Source organism: Callorhinus ursinus, unplaced genomic scaffold (genome assembly GCF_003265705.2).
Source record: "Callorhinus ursinus isolate GAN/ISIS: 27379988/994484 unplaced genomic scaffold, GSC_fseal_2.0 scaffold34, whole genome shotgun sequence".
NCBI lineage: Eukaryota > Metazoa > Chordata > Mammalia > Carnivora > Otariidae > Callorhinus > Callorhinus ursinus.
This window is the reverse complement of record NW_027397096.1, coordinates 13,174,684-13,192,986: the sequence shown is the minus strand read 5'-3', so window position 1 is coordinate 13,192,986 and position 18,303 is coordinate 13,174,684. Positions and strand designations below refer to the sequence as shown.

The 18,303-nt window shown below is 37.1% G+C and overlaps 1 protein-coding gene across 1 annotated transcript in view; it reads left to right on the top strand.

The window, feature by feature from the left end:
• The window catches only part of GDPD1 (glycerophosphodiester phosphodiesterase domain containing 1), a 46,813-nt gene that overhangs the window by 7,594 nt on the left and 20,916 nt on the right, over window positions 1–18,303 (top strand). Inside the window, exons 2-3 of the mRNA XM_025851378.2 lie at window positions 2,346–2,388; window positions 16,054–16,189. Coding sequence (XP_025707163.1) covers window positions 2,346–2,388; window positions 16,054–16,189 — 179 coding nt within the window. The remainder of the gene's footprint in view (window positions 1–2,345; window positions 2,389–16,053; window positions 16,190–18,303) is intronic.

The window sequence follows — 18,303 nt, the reverse complement described above, 5'->3', positions numbered from 1 at the left end:
AAAGCTATAATCTTAGATTTACTTCATGTTTTCTATTGTGCAACAACTGTAAAACCTAAAATCAAAGTAGCTTTTTTCACATGGGTATTCTGTTCTCTCTACTAAACTATGGGACTCTAGAACATTCAGTTAATATATTCATTTCTTTATACTTTGTGTTTCTATTGATTATTAATTAGGTTGCCATAAAAGTAAAATCTAACAATATAAAAGAAGAAAATTTTAATACTCTCACAAATATGTCCAGATGGTATTGTATGTGAAACATTTTAATGCTAATACTCGAACAGTACCATAAACTTGAAGTGTTTCTTTTTGCTAAAAAGAAATTGGCTGTTTTTCTTAAGTATTTGGAAAAGTATTTCGTGTTTTTCCTGTACATCCCATTAATTATTTAGTAATACTGAAATCTTTTTAGTTTTAAAATATTTTAAAACTTATGGCTAGTATGTTATGTTAATTGATTCTACCTAGTATATATAATATTAGAGGATGAGATACTTTTTATCTGTGTCCTTTTTGTCATTGCAATATTATTCATTCATCAGTCAGTGGACATTCACCAAGCACCAGTTACTATAATAGTGGCAATAGTAATAATAATAGCAATGATCCTTTACTTTTACTAAATAGTCACTATTTCATTAAATCTAATGCCATTAGTTTTAAAGTGCACATTTCCTTTTCTTTTCGAGGTTGGGGAGGGGCAGAGGGAGAGAGAGAGAATCTTAAGCAGACCCCAACCCCAGCGCAGAGCCCAACGCATGGCTCAATCTTGGGCTCATGAGATCATGACCTGGGCCAAAAGCAAGCGTCAGACACAACCGACTAAGCCACTCAGGTGCCCCTAAAATGCACATATTTAATATGCTGCTGAGAGAGAAAATCTTGACAAATTATTACACACCATCCATCCATTGTAAAATGCACCCTAACTTTAAAAAGGGGAAAACTAATTTTTTGAATTGATGACATAGGGCACCTGACATGTGATTTCATTTAACTATGATCTCATAGTTAACTAAATCCTATGAGATAGGTGCCATCTTTATCCTCATTCTTTTTTTTTTTTTCTTTTTTAAGATTTTATTTTTTGGGGGGAGCACCTGGCTGACTCAGTCAGTAGGGCATGTGACTCTTAATCTTGGGGTCATGAGTTTGAGCCCCACTTTGGGGGTAGACTTTACTTAATAAAAAAAGTTTTTTTTTAATTCAATTTTTTAAAATTAATCTCTAACCCCAATGTGGGGCACAAACTCACAACCCTGATATCAAGAGTCTCATGCTGCACTGACTGAGATAGCCAGGCATCCCTCATTTCTTACAGATAAGGAAGCTCAGCCCCAGAGAGGTTTTGTAACTTTCCCAAGGTCATGCAAATATCATCAAATAGATTTGAGAGCAAAGATCCTAACTCCACCTTCAACTACTACACTATATATTTTTTTAAAGATTTTATTTACACTATATTGCCTTCAGCCAAAGTGATTAAAACAGTCACTTATTTTCAGTAATTCATAGGAAAGGGAGTCAGTTTAATAATTTATGATATGATAAATTCTTATTAGAGAGATGCATAAGAGAGTATGGGGATGTAGAGGAGATGGTTTAACTGTTTCTGAGGAGGTGTATATGTACCAAGTTCTCTTCTGTCTTTCCTATGACAAGCAGATATTGTAGGTTAAAAAACATGTTTAGGGGACGCCTGGGTGGCTCAATCGGTTAAGCGTCTGCCTTCGGCTCAGGTCATGATCCCAGAGTCCTGGGATCGAGTCCCACATCGGGCTCCTTGCTCAGCAGGGAGCCTGCTTCTCCCTCTGCCTGCCTCTGTCTCTCTCTCTCTGATAAATAAATAAAATCTTAAAAAAAAAAACCATGTTTAGGTTCTAACCTTTCTGTGTTGCTGTGGCTGTTTTAATCTTTGATTCTTCCTGGTGCAGCCAAAAAGCAATTCAAAATACCATTACACTCTTTAAAAAACTTGTAATGTCTACACAGTATATAAACATCAAGATTCACTAGATGTGTCTTATTAAAGTGAATTTCTGAAAAAATTAAAAAGTTCAAATTAGGGGCACCTCCTGGGTGGCTCAGTCAGTTAAGTATCAGCCTTCAGCTCAGGTCATAATCCCAGGGTCCTGGGATCAAGCCCAGAGCCATGCTAAGTGGGGAGCCTGCTTCTCCCTCTCCCCCTGCCCCTCCCCACTGCTTGTGTGTGTGTGTGTGTGTGTGTGTGTGTGTGTGAATAAATTAATACAATAAATGAATTAAAATTTTTTTAAAAATTAAAAAATTTTTTAAAAAGTTGAAATTAGCTAAGTAAATGAAATTTAATGTTTTCACAGGTGCTGGAGAAAATTTGGAGAATACAATGGCAGCCTTTCAGCAGTAAGTATATAAAAAGGTATTCTTTTATAGTTTATCTTTGAAGTGATGATTCACAAAGTGAAGATAGTATACATGTTGCATCCACTTGTTACAGTTGTTTCTATTTTATTAAAATAGCTTTTTTTTTTTAATTTAGCTAGTCTGAAGTGTTACAGAGTGTCTGGCTTCTGGATAACTGAAAAACTAGATTAGAGTTGTGGGTAATAAAAAGATACCATAGTTCTAAAGCTGAAAGAAGGCTTTTGTAACAAGGAACACACTGTGTAATGCTAATTAGTCTTGGAGAGAAAGAGAAAAGGAGAAAATGAAACAACTGTTAACATTGGTTGCTGTTTATGAATAGGATTATGTGTCTGCCCTGTAATTCTTCTACAGACCTGAACCTGTGATCTGGTCTTTCTTGTTTGAAGCCTTATGAGTGTTGGTCTTATTTTTTTGAATAAGGTAAATTAGATTATCCCCAATGTTTCAGTTATTCATATCTCCTATAGATCTCTTTTAGAGCACCTCACAGAGAAGCAGCAGGAGAGACAGGAATGAAAGCTGATTGATACCTTGTTCTCTGTCTTAGAGTAAATGATTATCATTAGTCTGTGTTAATGGTGAAAACACTGTTTTCTTTTCCCTGAAAAATAAAGCAGAGGATATGAAAAGTTAAACTCCATGGAAGACATTACCTTTCCATATTTAGTAAGAAAAATGTTTTCTGACACATTTGTTGAACCATTTTTATGCATACAATTGGGACAGAAATCAGAATTTGGCTTAAGTTTTTGTTCTGTTTCTTATCATTTAAAATGACTTAGAATTTAGGGGTGCCTGGCTGGCTCAGTTGGTAGAGCATGTGACCCTGGATCTTGGGGTTGTAAGATCGAGCCCCACCTTGGGCATAGAGATTAATTAAAAATAAATAAAATAAAAATAACAAAGACACCTGAGAGTTTATTTTTCCTGTTATCAGGTCCTAATGTACTGCTTCTCCATATTCTAGTTTCATCTAAATCCTGTCCTCCTGTGTTTGTCATTGCTTATTCTTTGTGTTCTCTAATACAATGCCTTTGACTATAATCCCCAAATTCTCTAAAACCCTAAAAATGCAAAAACGTTCCTCCTGTCTGTGGAAAAAACTTTCCAGATTCTGAAACAAAATAATTTAAATGACTTTAAGTCAAAATAAAATAAAATAAATTACTTTGTTATCTTTTCTACCGAGATCATATATGTAGATATCTTTAGATATCTATATAATATAATATATAAATCTAGATATATATAATGCATATATATATATATATATAATTTTATTTGTGCAGTTTACATTGAGACACATACACACATACACATACCTCCCCCCCCCGTATACTATGATTTATCAAATATTTGTTCCCTGGGATGTAGTGATATATATTACCTGGGGAGAAAATGCTTATAACTTCAAGTGATTTTAGCATTCTTTATATACATATATATATTTAAAGATTTTATTTATTTATTTGACAGAGAGAGACACAGTGAGAGAGGGAACACAAGCAGGGGGAGTGGGAGAGGGAGATGCAGGCTCCCTGCGATGTGGGGCTCTATCCCAGGACCCCGGATCATGACCTGAGCCAAAGGCAGACCCTTAACAACTGAGCCACCCAGGCACCCCTGCATTCTTTATATTTAAGGTATATTATTTTGTAAGTTTTTCCCCATATTTTTTGTTAAATTTTTACCAACCACCCTTATTTATGAAATTAAATAATTATATAATAAACTGTTTCTAAGAATGGTACATTTGTATAATAAATTATTTCTAAGGAGGGCGCCTGGGTGGCTCAGTTGGTTGGGCGACTGCCTTCGGCTCAGGTCATGATCCCGGAGTCCCGGGATCGAGTCCCGCATCGGGCTCCCTGCTCAGTAAGGGAGCCTGCTTCTCCCTCTGACCCTCCCCGCTCTCATGTACTCTCTCTCTCTCATTCTCTCTCTCTCAAATAAATAAATAAATCTTTAAAAAAAAATTATTTCTAAGGATGGGGTATAAATATTTTTATCTTTGAAGATTTTGATCATCTGAAAAGTTTTTTGGTATTCAGAGAATGTCTTACTTAGATGGTTTTTACTTGCTAGATACATTACATTTCCCATCTTCAGCAGTTTTTTTTTTTTAAGATTTATTTATTTGAGAGACAGCTCACAAGTGTGTGTGAATGGGGGAGGGGCAGAGGGAGAGACTCTCAGGCAGGTTCCTAACTGAGCATGAAGGCCCAGTTGGGGCTCCATCTTGTGACCCTGAGACCTGAGCTGAAATCAAGAATCTGACACTTAACCAACTGAGCCACCCAGGCACCCCTTGATTTAAACCAAAAATTTGTTGGTGGTGGTTTTTGTGTTTTATCTTATGCATCAGCGCTCTTGCTATCAACAAATACTTTTGTTTTCATTTACAACTATTCTATTAGTAGAATATTTTAACTGCTGGGATACTTAGGAGGTTTTTTTTTTTTAATACCTGCTTCATAAACAACAAGAAAAAAATCATGTAAACATACTATTTTCAAGGTACAGTATATTAAGAATGTGGAGTTATAATACATAATTGGCAAAAGACAGATACTGTGCTTAAGTATGGTATATCATCGATAGGATACTTAGTTGAGGGAGAAATAGTAAAAATAAAATGAGCAGCTAAAACTTAGATCTTATTTATGTGCATGTGTAGATAAGCACTTCACAAAGCATACATATTATGACATGGAAGGGAAAACAAGATACTAGAGAAAGTATAAATAATTGGTGGGGAAGCCTGGTTAAGATTAACCAGGAAATTGAAAAGATACCAGGACTAGAAAGTTATCATTTGGTACAGAGGAAGAAGCAATTTTTATTTTTTTAATTATTTTTAAAGATTTTATTTGAGAGAGAGAGCAAACACGTGGTGGGGGGAGAAGCAAAAGGAAAGGGAGAAGCAGACTCACCTGCTGATCAGGGAGACTGACTCAGGGCTCGATCCTGGGATCATGACCTGAGCCAAAGGCAGATGCTTAACCGAATGAACCACCCAGGCACCCCAAGAAACTATTTTTAAAATGTGAAATGTTTGGGGCACCTGGCTGTCTCAATCCAGAGAACATGCAACTCTTGATCTTGGGGTTGTGAGTTCAAGTCCCATGTTGGGTGTAGAGATTACTTAAAAAAGGGGGGGGAGGGGAAAAAATGAGATGTTTGAGATTAAGATGTGAGGGTAGAGACGCCTCGGTGGTTCAGTCAGTTAAGCGTCTGCCTTTGGCTCAGGTCATGATCTTGGTGTCCTGGGATTGAGCCCCACATTGGGCTGCCTGCTCAGCGGGCAGTCTGCTTCTCCCTCTCCCTCTGCCCCTTCCCCTGCTCATACTCTCTCTCTCTCAAATTAATAAATAAGATCTTTAAAAAAATTTAGAAAAAAAGTAATTAGGACTGAAGAGAAATAATTATATCTCACGATTAATTTCTTCCTTCCTGGGGCGCCTGGGTGGCTCAGTCGGTTAAGCGTCTGCCTTTGGCTCAGGTCATGATCCCAGGGACCTGAGATCGAGCCCCACATCGAGCTCCCTGCTCCACGGGAAGCCTGCTTCTCCCTCTCCCACTCTCCCTGCCCCGCTTGTGTTCCGTCTCTTGCCTTCTCTCTCTCTGTCAAATAAATAAATAAATAAAATCTTTAAAAAAATTCCTTCCTCCTTCCTTCCTTTCTTTCTCCCTCTCTCTTCCTTTCTCCCTCCCTCTCTCTTTTTCTTTCTTTTCTTTCTTTCTTTCTTCTTTCTTTCTTTCTTTCTTTCTTTCTTTCTTTCTTTCTTTCTTTCTCTCTCTCTCTCTCTCTCTTTCTCTCTTTCCCTCTCTTTCTTTTTGTATGTCACAATTTATAAAAAGTCCTGTAATGTGGTTTATAAAATGCTTTCACAAACACCTTAGGTTATGAATATGGCTCTTTTGTGATTCCTTTGAGAGCAAGAATCTTTCCTTATTGATCTCTCAACCCCTAACACCTAGTTCTGATGGTAATAGACTCTCACTAGTTACTTACTAAAGGAGATAATGGAATGGGGCACTCAGGAACAAAGCAGAACATTAACAGAAGACAAATGAAGAAGACAGAACCCCATCCATAATAAGCACAAAACCAGAAACTAAGGAATTGTAACACACACACACACACACACACACACACAGAGTCACTAAGACCTTGAGTATGTAAAATCTAGCTTTTTTAAAAATTTTTTATTTATTTATTTGACACAGGCACAGCGAGAGAGGGAACACAAGCAGGGGGAGTGGGAGAGGGAGAAGCAGGCTTCCCGCGGAGCAGGGAGCCCGATGCGGGGCTCGATCCCAGGACCCTGGGATCATGACCTGAGCTGAAGGCAGACACTTAATCACTGAGCCACCCAGGCACCCTTAAAATCTAGCTCTTAAGAGCTAATAAAACTAGGTTATTAAACCAGGCTGCCTTTGTAAATACCCATAGGACAATTTGATCCCGTGGTATTAACATGAATGGTAAAAGAAACAAATTGTTTTAGCAGTAGCTGGAAGTACAAGTTGGCAGACAGTCAAAGTAATTAATCAGTGACCCGGTTCTCATGATACATTTTTCAGAATATCTAATTAATACAATACTAATTTCTCATCTATGAAATAGGAACAGTAACAAACCTCAGTGGTGCGAGGAATAAATGAGATTCAAATAAATTCCTTAATATAGGGTCTGTTATTTATTTGTTTTTGGATTTACGATTTTTATTTTTTCCAAATTTTTATTTAAATTCTAGTTAGTTAACATATATAGGGACTGTTTTAAATCGTTATGTATTGTTTCTGTGGAATTTCAAGTAATTTCACATCTCTTAGAGCTAGAGTTTTATTTTTTTCTGGTAATGTTGAAGCTTTGGCTTCCCTATTTCTATGTAATCAGCTTGTCAGAAAGTCACCTATATTGGAGCACATGGGTGGCTCAGTTGTTTAAACATGGGACTCTTGATTTCTGCTCAGGTCATGATCTCAGGGTCATGAGATGGAGTCCCCAAGTGGGGCTCCATGCTCGGCAGGAAGTCTGCTTGATTCTCCCTCTCTCTCTCTGCTTGCTCACACTCTCTCTCTCCAAGATAAATAAATTAAAAAAAAAAAAAAAGAAATTCAGCTATAAAATATCTGGTGCTTCAGTTGAAGTAAATGCATATTATTATTTATGGGAAAATTTGAAGGCCAAAGTGATAAATTTTTTTTTCCCTTTTTCTGGCTATGTTCTAGCTATTTGTCTATAAAATTTGGGATCATTTACAAATTGTCCTGGATGCACTCACTTACTATTGCTCTAAGTTTTTATTAGCTTATTGATAAGACATAAGCCTACAATAAATAGAAACTATTTTTTATATAATTCCTAAACATGTCTAAAAACAGCCCACATTTCAGCTGAGGGCAAACTTCAAACTTAGAAAGATTTCTTAGGTAAAATGTATAATTTTTTTTTTATTTTTAATTTTTTTAATTGACTTAAAATTTTATTGTGCTTGCCTCGGCAGCACATATACTAAAATGTTATTTATTTATTTGTTTGTTTGTTTACTTATTTATTATTTTAAGTAGGCTCCATTCTGGGCATGGAGCCCAATGCAGAATTTTTTTATTTTATATATTTTTTGTTTTTTTAAAGATTTTATTTATTTATTTGAGATACAGCAAGAGAGAGGGAGCATAAGGGGCGGAGGTGGGGCGCCTGGGTGGCATGGGCGGAGGTGGGGCGCCTGGGTGGCTTAGTCGGTTAAGCGTCTGCTTCGGCTCAGGTCATGATCCCGGGATCCTGGGATCGAGCCCCACACCGGGCTCCTGGATCAGTGGGAAGCCTGCCTCTCCCTCTCCCTCTGCCTCCCTCCCTGCTCCTGCTCTCTCTCTCTCCTTCTGTATCTCTGTGTTTCAAATGAATAAATAAAGTCTTAAAAAAAAATAAGCAGGATGGAGGGGCAGAGGGAGAGGGAGAAGCAGGCTCCCTGCTCATGACCTGAGCTGAAGGCAGACATTAACTGACTGAGCCACCCAGGCACCCTGCAGAATTGTTTTTAAATACAGGAAAATATAGATAACCCCTGCTCTTACTCCCCTTCACGTACTCATACAAAAAAAATAACGAAAGTAAGATATGCACATGACCAAAAATAAGTAGTACCAATTTTTTTTTTTTTTAGCTATATGAAGGATTTTAGGATTTTATTTCAAAACTGTTTGCTGGCTGTGTGTATTGCTTACAGTTTCTACATTTCTTTTTTTTTAATTGAACACAATATAACAATAATATTTAAGGAAATTTAAAAATACAGAAAAGTAAATCTACCAAAAACTGTTTTGTTTGCTTATTTCTTTTTTTTTAAAGATTTTATTTATTTATTTATTTTGAGAGACAGAATGAGAGAGAGAGAGAGCATGAGAGGGGGGAAGGTCAGAGGGAGAAGCAGACTCCCTGCTGATCAGGGAGCCCAATGTGGGACTCCATCCGGACTCGATTCCGGGACTCCAGGATCATGACCTGAGCCGAAGGCAGTCGCTTTAACCAACTGAGCCACCCAGGCACCCTTGTTTGCTTATTTCTTTTTGCATTTTATTTTTACACATAAAACCGACCAATAAATATTCTCTTTTAAAGGTGGATATCCTTTAGAAGAGGACACAAAGTTAGTTATTACATCTTAGTAAGAATTAACATTAAGGAGCCAAGTTAGTTTGTTTTAAAAACATTAAGAAACTTTTACTCAATTGCTAAAACTTTATTCCTTAATTGATATATTTATATACAAATTTATATTTGTATTTTTATATTATGTGTTTCAAGTTTAAGTATAAAACAGAAGATACATTCACCCCACATAGGAGATCACAGACAAAATAAGAATCATGAGTGCTTATGTATTTAAAAGGATGTTCAGTTTTTCTTAGATTAAATTCCTGCTGTAATTCATTCTGTTGGTGATGAATAAATTGGTGTTCAAAATGTTGTCTTTTAGATATATTAATAATAGAAGTATCCTTATTTTGCACTTTAGAAGTTTATATTCTAAATATTTTTTAAATTTTATTTATTTTTGAGAGAGAGCAAATGGCAGAGAGAATGAGAGGGGTGAGGGTCAGAGGGAGAAGCAGACTCCCTGCTAAGCAGGGAGCCCGATGCGGGGCTCCATCCCAGGACCCTGGGATCATGACCTGAGCCGAAGGCAGACGCTTAACAACTGAGCCACCCAGGCGCCCTGAAATGTTAATAGATATCTAATAGATAAGTAAAACGTGGCTTCATTCTACTCATTTAGAAATGTATTAGATACCTACGATATACCCAACATCATGAATATTAGAAAGTATGGAGCAGACATAGGTCTTTCCTCTTTAGGAATTTAATCTAGTTGTAGAGACCTAACCTCATATAAAACCACTAGTAAACAATTTAAGTGCATGGGAATATATCGCACAAAAGTAATTTATCTACTTTTGTATCTTCTCACCCTACTCTGCTCACCACAGCTCTTATTCTTTCCATTCTTGAATTTTAAAAAGAAAAAACGTTTCTTTCTAAAACTTTCTCCCTGTTCCACCCATGTTTACTTTTTCTTCATCTTGAAATGTCACCCGTGGTGATTAGTGCATAAAGTGCTATGTGGGCATTTTATATAGAGTTTTTTAAACAAATACTATGGAGTACCAGCTGTGCAAGGTCCTGTGCCTAGGCACTAGGAATACAACAGTAAACTAGACATAGTCCACAAATCCTTTACTTAAAGATCTCCTGTCTCATTGGGCAGTGGGGAGATAAATGGATATATTCAGAGTAAACACAGGTGCTACAGGAAGTCCTGGCAATTTAGCAGTATGTAAACTGGTGACCCAATCTAATCTGGGAGGATTGGGGAAGATATCCTGAAGTGGTGGTTTCTAAGCTTAGACCCGAAGGATGAGTAAGAGCAGATAAGGGAAGGAAGAAAAACTTAAAAACAAACAAACCTGTTACTGTGTGTACATAATATACATTCCATAAAATGCATAATCTAAGTGTATAGCCCAGTAAATTTTAACATAATGTATATACCTTTGTAACCATCACTCAGATAAAGATGTAGAACATTTCTAGCCCTCTTGAAGGTATCCTTGTGACCTTTCCCAGTCCACATTACTTGTCCCTAGATAGCCATTATTCTAATTTCTATTATGATAAATTGATTTTGCTTGTTCCCAATAACATAAATGTAATCATACAGTATTTACACTTTTGTCTCTGGCTTTTCTTTCTTCAGTTTATACCTGTACAATTCATCCATGATGTGTGAAATAATGTTACCTGTTTTTTAAAGATATATTTATTTGAGAGAAAGAAAATGAGAGACAGAGAGAGAGAGGGAGGGAGAGAGGCAGAGAGAGAGGGAGAAAGCAGACTCCCTGCTGAGCAGGGAGCCTGAAGCAAGGCTTGATCCCAGGACCCTGGGATCATGACCTGAGCCCAAGGCAGATGCTTAACCAACTGAGCCACCCAGGCGCCCCTGTTATCTGTTTTTTAATAGCCAAATACATTCATCCCTTTCGGATATATACTTAAGCAGAAGTGAAATTGCAGGATCATAGGCTAGGTCTACATTTATACCTTCCAGATTGATGTACCAACTGACCCTCACACCAGCAATATGGAGTTCCAATCCTCCACTATCTTGCTAATTTGTTGTCAGCCCTTTTAATTGTAGCCATTGTGGTGGATATATAGTGCTATTTCATTGTGGTTTTGATTTACATTTCCCTGTTGAACTTTGATGTTGAACATCTATTCATACACTTATGGGCCATTTGGAAATCCTCATCTGTGAAGTGCCTGTTCAAATTTACATCTATTATTTTATTGTATATTGGTTGTTTTTTTGTTTTGTTTTGTTTTTTGTTTTTGCAAAAGACATTTCAGGCAAGAGTATTGAAAGTGTGGGGCTGTTTGGAGTGTAAGGTGTAAGGTGGGGAGGAGGTATAGAGAGCTAATATTACCCTCACTGTTTTTGCAAGTAAGGAAACTGAAGCGTAGAGAAGCTAAATAACTTGCCCAAGTAAGTGGCAGAGCCAGTGTCTATGGTTTTTATCCCCCAACTTTATTGAGGTATAATTGACAAATTATATTTCAAGTATACAATGTGATGATTTGATATGTGTATACATTGTGAAAGGATTCTCACCGTCAAGTTAATTAACACATCCATCACCTCACATCTTTACCCTTTTTTAGGGGCAGTGCTTGTACTCCTAACCACTGTGATATTCCCTTTTGTAAAAGTCATAGGATCTTGAATGTGAAAGGAACCTTAGCGATTGTCTGATGTAATCCTTTCAATTTTTGTTCTTTTTTTTAATTAAAAAATTTTTATTTTATCATGGTACAATATACATGACATAAAACTTACCATTTTAACTGTTTTTAAGTGTACAGTTCCATGTCATTAAATACATTCATGTTGTTATGCAACCATCACCACTATTCATCTCCAGAACTTTTTCATCTTTCTATACCAAAACTCTGGACCCATCCAATAATAATTCACTAACCCCTTTCCCCCCAGGCCCTGGTGACCACCATTCCACTTTCTATTAACTTGACTATTTTAGGTAGCTTTATATAAGTGGAATCATTAAATATTTGTATTTTTGTTTTTGGCTTCCTTTTTTTTTTTTTTTTTTTAAGATTTTATCCATTTATTTGAGAGAGAGAGAATGAAAGATAGAGAGCATGAGAGGGAAGAGGGTCAGAGGGAGAAGCAGACCCCCCGCCGAGCAGGGAGCCCGATGCGGGACTCGATCCCAGGACCCTGGGATCATAACCCGAGCCGAAGGCAGTCGCTTAACCAACTGAGCCACCCAGGCACCCTGTTTTTGGCTTCCTTAACCTAGCATAATGTCTTAAAGATTCCACTCACTCATGTTGTGGCATATATCAAAATTCCCTTCCTTTTTTTTTTTAAGATTTTTTTAAAATTATTTATTTATTTATTAAGATTTTATTTATTTGAGAGACAGAGCACAAGCAGGGGAAGTGGCAAGCAGAGGGAGAGGGAGAAGCAGGCTCCCCACTGAGCAAAGAACCTGATGCGGGGCTCAACCCAGGACCCTGGGATCATGACCTGAGCCGAAGGCAGATGCTTAACCGACTAAGCCACCCAGGCATCCCAAGATTTTTTTATTTTTAAGTAATCTTTCCACCCAACATGGGCCTTGAACTTACAACCCCAAGATCAAGAGTCACATACTCTACCAACTGAGCCAGCCAGGCTCCCCAGAATTCCCTTCCTTTTTAAGGCTGAATAATACTTCTTTGTAACCACATTTTGTTTTCTATTCATTAGTTGATAGACAAGTTGCTTCTACTTTTGGCTGTTATGAATAATTTTTCTATGAACATGGTTGTGTAAATATTTAAGTCCCTTCTTTCAAATCTTTTCTGTGTGTACCTAGAAGTGGAATTGCTGGATCATATGGTAAATCTATGTTTAATTTTCTTGAGGAACTGCCATTTTATATTCCCACCAACAATATACAAGGGTTCCAATATCTCCACATCCGGGCCAATACTTTTTTCTTTTTCTCTTTTCTTCCTTTTTTTTTTTGTAATAGCCACCCAGATGGGTGTGAAATAGTCTTATTGTGGGTTTTCTTTTTTAAGTTTATTTATTTATTTATTTTAAGTAATCTCTACACCCCATGTGGGACTCAAACTTACAACCCTGAGATCAAGAGTTGCACACTTCCAGCTGAGCCAGCCAGCCACCCCTCTGATTGTGGTTTTGACTGGATTGCCCTAATGATTAGTGATCTCTCTATGTGCTTATTGGCATTTCTTCTTTGGAGAAACATCTGTTCAAGTCCTTTCCTCATTTTTGAATCAGGTTATTGTGTTGTTGAGTTTTAGGAGTTCTTTATATACTGTGGATATTAATCCTTTATCACATAGATGATTTGCATGTATTTTCTCCCATTCTGTAGGCTATTTTTTTTTCACTTTTTAAAAAACTTTAAATTTAATTAATTAACATATAATGTACTATTAGCTTCAAAGATAGAGTTCAGTGATTCCTCACTTACATAATACCCAGTGTCCATTACATCACGTGCTATCCTTAATGTCCATCATTAGTTACCCTATCCCCCCATTCCACTCCCCTCCAGCAACCCTCAGTTTGTTTCCTATGGTTAAGAGTCTCTTACGGTTTATGTGGGCTACCTTTTTACTTTGTTGATAGCATCCCTTGATGCACAAAGTTTTTAATTTCGATGAAGTGCAATTTGTCTTTTTTTTCTTTTGTTGCCTGTGCTTTGATGTCATAGCCAAGAAATCATTGCCAAATCCAGTGTGGTGAAGCTTTTCCCGTATGTTGTCTTCTAAGAGTTTTTTCATTTTAGGTGTTATGGTTAGGTCTTTGATCAATTTGAGTTTAGTTTTTGATATGGTGTTAGGTAAGGATCCAACTTCATTCTTCTACATGTGGATATCCAGTTTTTGCAGCACCATTTGTTGAAAAGACTGCCCTTTCCCCACTGAATGGTTGAAAATCATTTGACAATATATGAGGGTTTATTTCTGGACTCTATATTCTACTTCATGGATTTATATGTCTGTCTTTATGCCAGCACCATATTGCTTTGATTACTGTAGCTTTGTAGTAAGTATTGAAATCAGGAAATGTGAGTCTTCCAACTTTGTTCTTCTTTCTTTTTTTCTTTTTAAGATTTTATTTATTTATTTATTTGACAGAGAGAGAGAGAGCACAAGCAGGGGAAGCAGCAGGCAGAGGGAGAAGCAGGCTCCCTGCTGGAGCAAGATGCAGGCTCAAGCTCAGGACCCTGGGATCATGACCTGAGCCGAAAGCAGATGCTCAACCAACTGACCCACCCAGTCACCACTGTTCTTCTTTTTCAGGATTGTTTTTACTCTTTGGGTTTCTTTGAGATTTCATATGAAATTTAAACTTTTTTCTTTTAGTAACAGGGCTCAAACTCACAACGCCAAATTCAAGAGTCACATGCTCTTCCAACTGAGCCAGCCAAGTGCCCCTCAGGCATTTTAGGATGGAATTTTCTATTTTTGCACAAAAACGTTTTGCAAAATCATTGGGATTTTGATAAGAATTGCATTGAATGTGTAGATCCTTAGGTCTTAATAATATTAAGTGTTCTAATCCATGAACATGGGATGTCTTTCCATTTATGTATATCTCCTTTAATTTCTTTCAGCAATGTTTTACAGTTTTCATTGTACAAGTTTCTTACTTCCTTGGTTAAGTTAATTCCTAAGTTTTTGTTTGTTTGTTTGTTTGGGGGGGAGGGGGAGAGGGAGAGGAAAAGAGAGAATCTTAAGCAGGCTCCATGCCCAGCACAGAGCCTGATGTGGGGCTCGATCTTATGACCCTAAGATCATGTCCTGAGCCGAAATCAAGAGTCGGACACTTAACTGACTGAGCTATGCAAGCGCCCATTTTTTAATTCTTTTTGATGCTATTATAAATGGATTGTTTTATGATTTCCTTTTCACATCATTCACTTTAATGTATAGAAATGTAACTGATTTGGGTGCCTGGGTGGCTCGGATGGTTAAGCGTCTGCCTTCGGCTCAGGTCATGATCCCAGAGTCCTGGGATCGAGTCCTGCATCGGGCTCCCTGCTCCTTGGGAGCCTGCTTCTCCCTCTGCTTCTCTCTCTCTCTCTCCCTCTCTCTCTCCATCTCTCATGAATAAATAAATAAAATCTTTAAAAACAAAAAAAGAAATTAACTGATTTTTGTGTGTTGATTTTTTTAAAAGATTTTATTTATTTATTTGAGAAAGAGAGCACAAGTTGGGGATGGGGTGAGGGGCAGAGAGAGAGGGAGAAGCAGACACCCCGTTAGCAGGGAGCCCGACACAGGGCTCGATCCCAGGACACCAAGATCATGACATGAGCCAAAGGCAGACACCCAGCTAACTGAGCCACCCAGGTGCCCCTGTGTGTTGATTTTTGTATTCTGCAACTTTAGTGAGTTTATTAGTTCTGGCAGTTTTATTTGTGTGTAGAGTCTTTAAGATTTCTACATACAAGACCATGTCATCTGCGAACAGATAATTTTACTTCTTCCTTTCCAATTTGGATGCTCAACCCCCTTTTTTCCTTACTTAATTTTTCTGGCTGGAATTTCTTTTTATTTTTTTTTAATTTATTTTTTTCTGGCTGGAATTTTCTAATCCTATGTTCAATTAAGGTGACAAGGGTTTGCACCGTTTTCTTGTTCTTTAATCCCATCATTTTATAGATGTGAAAATGTAGGGCTAGAGAAAGGCGTTTACTTGCCCATAGTTATACAGCAAGTTCATAGCAAAGCAGGAACTGGCATCCAGACCTTTTTAACTTCTGATCTGGTATTCTTTCCATTATGTTAGGTTGACAGCAATATGGATAGCTGGTTATGGAAAGGGGCAACATGATTCTCTTATTCTGTGTTTACTTTAGAATATGACACCAATAAATCATAATAGATGACAGTGTAGAGAAATTTTAGTGTTATGAGATATTTTGCTATTTGATTTGTAACTCCTAATTTTTACATCTGATGCATATAATGTAAATGAAGTTTACTTAACTTTCAGAATGTCATTATTCTTCTTTGCATTTCTTCAGTGCAGTTACAATTGGAACTGATATGCTGGAATTGGACTGCCATATTACAAAAGATGAGCAAGTTGTAGTGTCCCATGATGAGAATTTAAAGAGATCAACTGGGGTCAATGTAAACATCTCTGATCTCAAGTACTGTGTAAGTAAAAATGCATGATAAACTAATATCTAGTAGACATTAGGGCCTGTAGCGTTTTTAAAAACAATGAATGCCAGATAGTGCTCCAATAAATAGTAAAAAATAAATGATAGTGATTAAATAGTGAATGCCAAAGGAAATTATAAAAACTATTCTAATTTCCAGTGAGGATTTATACTCACTACAGAAATCTGTGGATACATCTTTGGAGACTTATTTTTATAAGTATTTTAACAAGATTACCAAAGTCCTCAAATGTAAAACTATTGTACATGAAATTGCTTGAAGTATTCTACAATTTATTTGATTCAGATTAAATATATGAATTAGTTTTAGTCTTCAAGTATGGGAAATCCGATTTTAGTAGTTTACTTGCCATTATAGTAAAGACTGATAAATGGATGGAAAATAATGCTTTATTTTACCACCTAAAGAAAACTTACATTAACAGGATACTATCTGTATGTGTACCCTGTATGTTTTTTGCCTGGTTGTGATCCTACTGTATATTATATATATTGTGTTGTTGGTTTTTTTTTTTTTAAGATTTTATTTATTTTTTGACAGAGAGAGAGACAGCAAGAGAGGGAACACAAGCAGAGGGAGTGGGAGAGGGAGAAGCAGGCTTCCCGCCAAGCAGGGAGCCCGATGCGGGGCTCAATCCCAGGATCCCAGGATCATGACCTGAGCCAAAGGCAGACGTTTAACGACTGAGCCACCCAGGCACCCCTATAGATTGTGTTTTTGAACACTTTAACATTATGGCATGATACACATTTTTCCATGCTTTTTTTAAAAAAGATTTATTTATTTTAGAGAGCGAGAGTGAGAGAGAGTGAAAGCAGGGGGAGAGGGAGAGAGTGAATCCTCAAGCAGACTCCCTGTAGAGTCCGACGTGCGGCTTGATCCCAGGACCCTGAGATCATGACCTGAGCTGAAACCAGGAATCAGACGCTTAACCAACTGAGCCACCCAGGCACCCCTGCTTTTTCTTTTTTTTTTTTTTAAATAGACTTTAGTTTTTAGAGCAGTTACGGTTCACAGCAAAATTGAGCAGAAAGTACAGAATAGCTTCTGACACTACATGTACAGCCTCCCCCTCCCCCATCAACATCCTGTACCAGAGTGGTACATTTGGTACAGTCTATGAACCTACAGTGACACATTATCATCCCAAAATCTATAGTTAACATTAGGGTTTATTCTTTTTTTTTTTTAATTAATTTATTTATTTAACAGAGATAGAGAGCACAAGTAGACAGAGAGGCAGACAGAGGTAGAGGGAGAAGCAGGCTCTCCACTGAGCAGGGAGCCTGATGTGGGGCTCGATCCCAGGACCCTGGGATCACGACCTGAGCCAAAGGCAGCCGCTTAACCGACTGAGCCACCCAGGCGCCCCTAGGGTTTATTCTTAATGGTGTACGTTCTATAGGTTTTAAACATAGGATGACATGTCGGTTTTAACATATAATGATGTATCAACTATTATAGTGTCGTACATAATAGTTTCATTGCCCTAAAAATGCTCAGTGTTCTGCCTGTTCATCCTTCCTGCCCCCCCGCCCCCTGGCAACCACTGATCTTTTTATTGTCTCCATAGTTTTACCTTTTCCATAATGTTATATATTTGGAATTTTGTCTTATTTAGCCCTTTCACATCCCATTCTTATTTTTCATAAACATTTCAAGTGACTGCAGTTATTCCATTGAGTGGATATAGAGTTATTTCTAACCATTCCTCCTCTGTTGTTGGGCATTTGAATTAGTTCTAAGTTTTCACCATTAGAGATAACACTGCACTGAACATCTTCATGCATAAAGATAAAGCTTTCTCTATATTTATATGCTTATATAGAGTTTTTCAAAGATATATATTTATGAAGGCATGTATATAAATATATTTATATTTATTGAAAATATCAATATAAAAATAAAAGTTATCTCTATTGTTAGTATATGTGCTGCCAAAGCAAGCACAAGTTATCTCTGTTTTTAAAATTATTTCCCTAAATAAACTCCCAGCAGGGAAATTACTGGGTAAAAGATTAGGAATATTTTAGTGGCTTAATATATATTGAAAGTCATTATTGCCAACCTGCTTTCTAAAAGTGTTT